Raw genomic sequence first — 5,159 nt, 5'->3', positions numbered from 1 at the left:
GTTCGATAATGGGTTGAGAAACAACTAGCTATTATCCTTCTACATATTAAAACGAGCTATTACAAAAGTATTTCAAAATACAACATTACTTTAGAAACATGATATGAAGCCATTTTATAAAACTCCGTTCATTTCAGTAAAGGTTCCAGAGCGCTAGAAAAGCAAGCATCCTTGGTTTTGTTACTGTTTTGCCTTGGCTATTTGTAATTATTCTCTTTTCGGTTTATTCTGACATTCTTCTGGCAGAGGTAGGGGGGAAAATTCCTGGTGAAAAGACATAGCTCTGGGAATATTGGAAAAGAGGGCCAATCGCAGATCTTGCCTAGTCTCAGGAAAAGGAACAGGAGGAAAGGTTTAAAAAGATTTGAGAACGGATAACACTTAACCGCATGTAAATAAAGCAAGTGTGCAATACCGGGTTAGATGTATCCAAAGAGAATTACTACTATGTTAGTAGATTATATTCCATTACATAATGCCAAGGTTATTAGCCACACACTAATGCTAAATTTAAACTATTTTTAAAGAACTTTTATAGAACTTCTAATTCACTGTTCTTTGGAGGCGGGTTGGCATTCGAAAGCCATGGCACCTCTCTATCATCGATGACACCTCTCTATCATCAATGAGAAGGTGCAATGAGACTTAGTTCCAAATATGAATTCATTTCCGTCTAGATTTATTGCCTTTCAAACATTAGCCAGTCACTCTTGAATGCCCAGAAGATAACTTTTCAAATATATTCAACTAAGAAGTAACGGTGCATTAAAACAAGATGACAAAAAGTTATCCATGAAAATTACTTGCTAAAACAGAATAATATTAAAGTACCTGTGACTTACTGACCTATATAATCAGAACATATGGAAGACTATTTTCCATCCTATTCATACAGCACAGGGACACGTCTTTTAAGACTGGCTTCTGGCTTATAGCTCCCAATGATGCCAGTATCTGTCTCACATGGAAATGAATGCATTGGTACTCTACATTTCATAGCATTGCACGGCTTTGGCTTTGGTTTATATATGTAATTAAAAACACTGGAACTGCACCACATGCTTAAGAGATGCTGCTGGGGGGGGAGTGGAAAAGGAGGGAAAGGAGGTGCAGCCTCTGGGAGTGACAGTGTTGACAAGAAGTCTCAGGGCACTAAAGGTGGTGACAATTCAGTAAAGGTCAGACACATCCTATGTGAAAAACATGGGGAAATCATGGAAGGTATGGAAAAGTTAAAGTCTGGGATGAGATTCAGTGAAGTGGCCACGCAGTAGAGTGAAGATAAAGCCAGACAAGGACTTGGGTTGGATGATCCCAGGGTCTATGGTGGGGCCACTTCAAGAAGCAGCATTTGCCTTGCCTGTAAGTGGGATCAATAAGCCTGTGTTTACAGGCCCGCCAGTTAAGGCAAAAACTGGATATCATATTATTAATGATTGAAGGGAGAAAATAAAATCACATGAAAGACTGAAAAAAAAACACTCTAGCCTTAATAAGAATCTCAGAAATGTGTTGTGAGCTTTTGTTAGATGTATATTTAACCCACGTGAGAATCAAAGAGAATTAAATGGGCTAATAAAAGAATGACAATCTCCTTTGAGGGGAAATGTTCTGTCTAGGTGCTGACAGGAGGTGCCAGGCACAGTCAGGCTCCTGCCATGTACTTGAAATGGGACGTGAACTGACAGAGCCCAGGAAGGAATTCTGCCCATTAGTGTTCCCAAGTTCGCACCAATAAGGACTGTAGTCTAACATCAGGTAGTTATAACAGAGAAGACATTTATAAAAGCCCAGTTTGCAGTATAATTTTTTTAAAAAAGGAAATGCCTGAGCTAGCCAGCCGTCTGTAAAGGAATGAGATTAAGTCATGATACAGTGGATGGCAGGAAGATACAGTAATGGAAATCCCATCTAGTATTTAAATTTAAGGAAGCGCTCATCCCGCAATGCTAAATGAGAAAAATCAATATCCAAAAGTATTACAAGTTTGTTACAAATATTGAATGTCTAACTGCATAGGAAATAAAAGAACAGAAGGAAGAAGATGAAAATCCTAGTAGCATTAGCAGTGGGTGTTTATTTAAGTTTTTACACTTACAATTTTAGTCTTTCTAGGATAAACATGTATAATTTTATTCCTACGTTATTATTACTCTAGTGTGACAGGACATTGCACTTGCGCAGTCTTGCTATGACTTCGTTTTGCAAGTGCACGATGAGGGGCAAAATCAAGCATTTCTTTGGGATTTATCACTGGAGTGAATGGACTCACAATCACGTGCTCCAGCTCAGTTCCTTACCTCAGGGAACTTAAACAAGTATTTCCTAAAGCCCCAGCTTCGGTTGCTACCAGGTCACTCAGAAGGAAGAACTGTGGGGTAGCAGAGGGTCTAGGAAGCTAGTTTCCCAGAATGAACTGGTTCAATTTGACCTCTTATCTGCAGGCATTCTCAAAACATCAGAAAATTTCTCTTCTTTTGGCTTTTTGCAATAGTCTCTAGATGGCTTAAAAAGGAAAGACAGCGTTCCTACCCATTACTTAAAATAGTTTTACCCGCACACGATTGTTGTAGCTCATTAAGAGATACCAGCCCTTTCCGACAGGCAACTGTTGAAAACGCCAATCCCAAGTCCTTGGGGGTGCCAGTGTGGAAAGTGCACCACCCGGAGGGAGACCCCCCCACCCCCATAACTCCCACCCTGAGCAGGAAAGACAAAAACAGAGTTTAGTTCTGTGCAAAAGGTAGAATGGGGCCTTGTCACTGAATGGATCTGCGACAAATTAGGGTGCACTTGGAATCAATAAAGGGGGCAGTTTCCACCGCACACAGTACCAGGGTGGTGTGGGGGTGGCGAGGAGGGAGGGAGAACGATCCTTCTCAGAGGCTGCCCTTTGAGAGTTGGTCCAGTTCTTGCACCACTCACAACCTCTTTGTTTCACTCTTACTGGTCAGAGAGGACCAAGCCCGGGCAGACCACAGGGAACCCAGAGAAAGTTGCACTCCCCTGAGAGGAGCACTTCCCTGGTCTCTGCTTTAGTCGTGCTCACCTGCACTTGCTAGAGTGAAGACCCTGCTAGAGGTGGCGATGCGGCAGCAACTACTTTTTCGAGAGCAAAGCGTTCTGTTTTATTATTTCTACTTTTGAAGGGAGCAAGGAGAAGAGATCAGACTTTAGAGAAGCTCAGCAAAGGTCCTTGGAGGAGCGGACCAGTTTCCCACCCGTTCCAGGCAAGAAGCTCTAACCCCCTAAAGCCTTGACCTCGGGAACTCCTAACTTGTCAATTTAGCCATTTTTTTTTTGTGCCTGATCCCCAATGTATTCACTGCAGAGATACAGCGAGTGGGGATCATACCGTCTCAAACCTAGGCTCAGAAGGCCAAGGGTCCTTTCGCCTTTCAGACGCACCCCGCCAAGCAAGAAGGGGAGGGGGAGTGTCTCTCGTCCCAGCCCTCCCCGCTCAGCTGGCCTCCTTTTCCTCCTTGCTCTGCAGGAGCTCGGTCATGAAAGAAATGTAGACGATGGCCAAGCGGAGGGTCTCGATCCTGGACAGCCTCTTCTCATAAGCGAAGGTGGGCACCTTCCTGCGCAGCTGGTCGAAGGCCTCGTTTAGGTTAAACATCCTCTTTCTCTCGCGAATGTTGGCGGCCTGGCGCTGGGCGTAAGTGATGACTCTTTTCCTTTTGGGGCGGCCCAGCAAGGATGCTACTCGGCCGCGCCCCTCTCCCTCCTCTTCCTCCTCTTCCGGGTCCTCATAGTCCACTTCTGCCCCCTCTACTTCTTGGTATCTTCCCTCAAACTGCAACAACCTCCTGGGTCTTCCTTCTCTGAACCCCAGTGTTTGGTCCTCAAAAGGGACCCCAGGTGGGAACTCGCAGAGAAAAGGGTGTCTGGGAGAGGCCAGAGAGAGATCTGCTACGAAGTTCAGCACGGTAGCATCCAAGCAGCTCTCTGGATAGGCGGCCATCGCTCAGTGTCGATTTTCTTGCAGGAAGAGCATAGCTGCGGATGGGGCTACTTAATAGCCTTGACTTCTGCTGTGCATCATCACCAAGCGAGGAAGCATTAGCATTTATAACCAGACTGAAAAGGATTATTCGCAGGGAGAGGGAAGTCTAGGGCTACGTCCTCTTCTGTGAGCTGATAGAAGGTGACAAGTTTAAGCACTCACGAAGGCTTAAGGCGACAGGCTTTCAAGCTCTAAGATATTTCCCCCTTGCTACACCACACAGGGCAGTTCCTTCTTGGCAGCAGGCCCCACTTCTTACCTGCTGTGCTTTTTTCCCTCTGGTCTCACCCCTGTATCCATCCAATGTTCTCCTGGGTCCTTACTCCATGTAGGTCTTTAATTTCGATTTGGCTCTTCAAAGCCAAGATCTTTCCACCGCGATGGCTTCTCCTTGGCTCCAGGGTAGGAGTCCTGAATCTTGCCGCCATTTGCCAATGGATGTGAAACAAGGGCATGCGCTTTTAATGATGTCCAGAAGAGGGGCCCTTCCTGCCAGGGGTCGAGGGGAGCTGTTTGTCTGGTATCCCAGCACAGCGACTGCTGAAAGGCAAGACCTTCCATTAGCTTAAGTAAGCATGGCTAGGGGGCCGATCACATTCCCCAGTGTCTCTGTTGGAACCAGTGTCTTTTCTCCTTCTAGGGCATCGCAAACAACTCCCTGCCTGGTTACAGACCCTGACTTCTGAAGCCGGCTTGGACACAATCAGACTGACAATTGAGATACTTGACTTACTCTCCCTGGTCTTATTCTCTACTGTGGAAGGCTGTATTTGAAGGAAAGGGTTACCGTGATAATGAAATATAAAATGGAGACTCCAGACATTTACTGCATAAGCCCTTTATTGTTTAATTACCCCTTAGGGTTCAAAGTAACTCGGTCCTGTCCCTGTCGTCGCAGTCCCCGCCCCCCACCCCCCTGTTAACCTCCTTTGAAAATTTCGATTTAGCTTTAATAAGAGAGAGAACAGCTCACCCTCTGTTAGGGAGTTAGCCTTCGGACTTTAAAATTGCCAATCGAGCATTTGTTCTTGAACAAAGAAAAATCCTGACACTTTGATCTGGCTGCTACCGTTGTTCCTTTATACACAGCAGTAAGGTTTTAGAAGGAAAGCTATACCTTACTGAATTGTGCTTCAGGGAAATTTGGTGG

General features: G+C 45.1%; 1 protein-coding gene and 1 pseudogene across 1 annotated transcript; one reads left to right on the top strand and one right to left on the bottom strand.

The window, feature by feature from the left end:
• Positions 1 to 1,058: 1,058 nt before the first annotated feature.
• Positions 1,059 to 1,453, top strand: LOC116906052 (annotated as a pseudogene).
• Positions 1,454 to 3,133: 1,680 nt separating this feature from the next.
• Ferd3l (Fer3 like bHLH transcription factor) lies at positions 3,134 to 4,017 on the bottom strand. The gene has a single exon (XM_032907698.1). It carries the CDS (start codon positions 3,965 to 3,967, stop codon positions 3,461 to 3,463), a length of 507 nt encoding a protein of 168 aa, XP_032763589.1. The 5' UTR covers positions 3,968 to 4,017; the 3' UTR covers positions 3,134 to 3,460.
• Between the last annotated feature and the right edge of the window lie 1,142 nt (positions 4,018 to 5,159).

Source organism: Rattus rattus, chromosome 7, assembly GCF_011064425.1.
Source record: "Rattus rattus isolate New Zealand chromosome 7, Rrattus_CSIRO_v1, whole genome shotgun sequence".
Taxonomy (NCBI): Eukaryota; Metazoa; Chordata; class Mammalia; order Rodentia; family Muridae; genus Rattus; species Rattus rattus.
Note: the sequence above shows the minus strand (reverse complement) of the source record. Positions and strands in the feature narration are given on the sequence as shown.

Coding starts and splice junctions, on each gene's coding strand:
- Ferd3l (XM_032907698.1), bottom strand. CDS start 3,967: ATGGCCGCCTATCCAGAGAGCTGCTTGGATGCTACCGTGCTGAACTTC.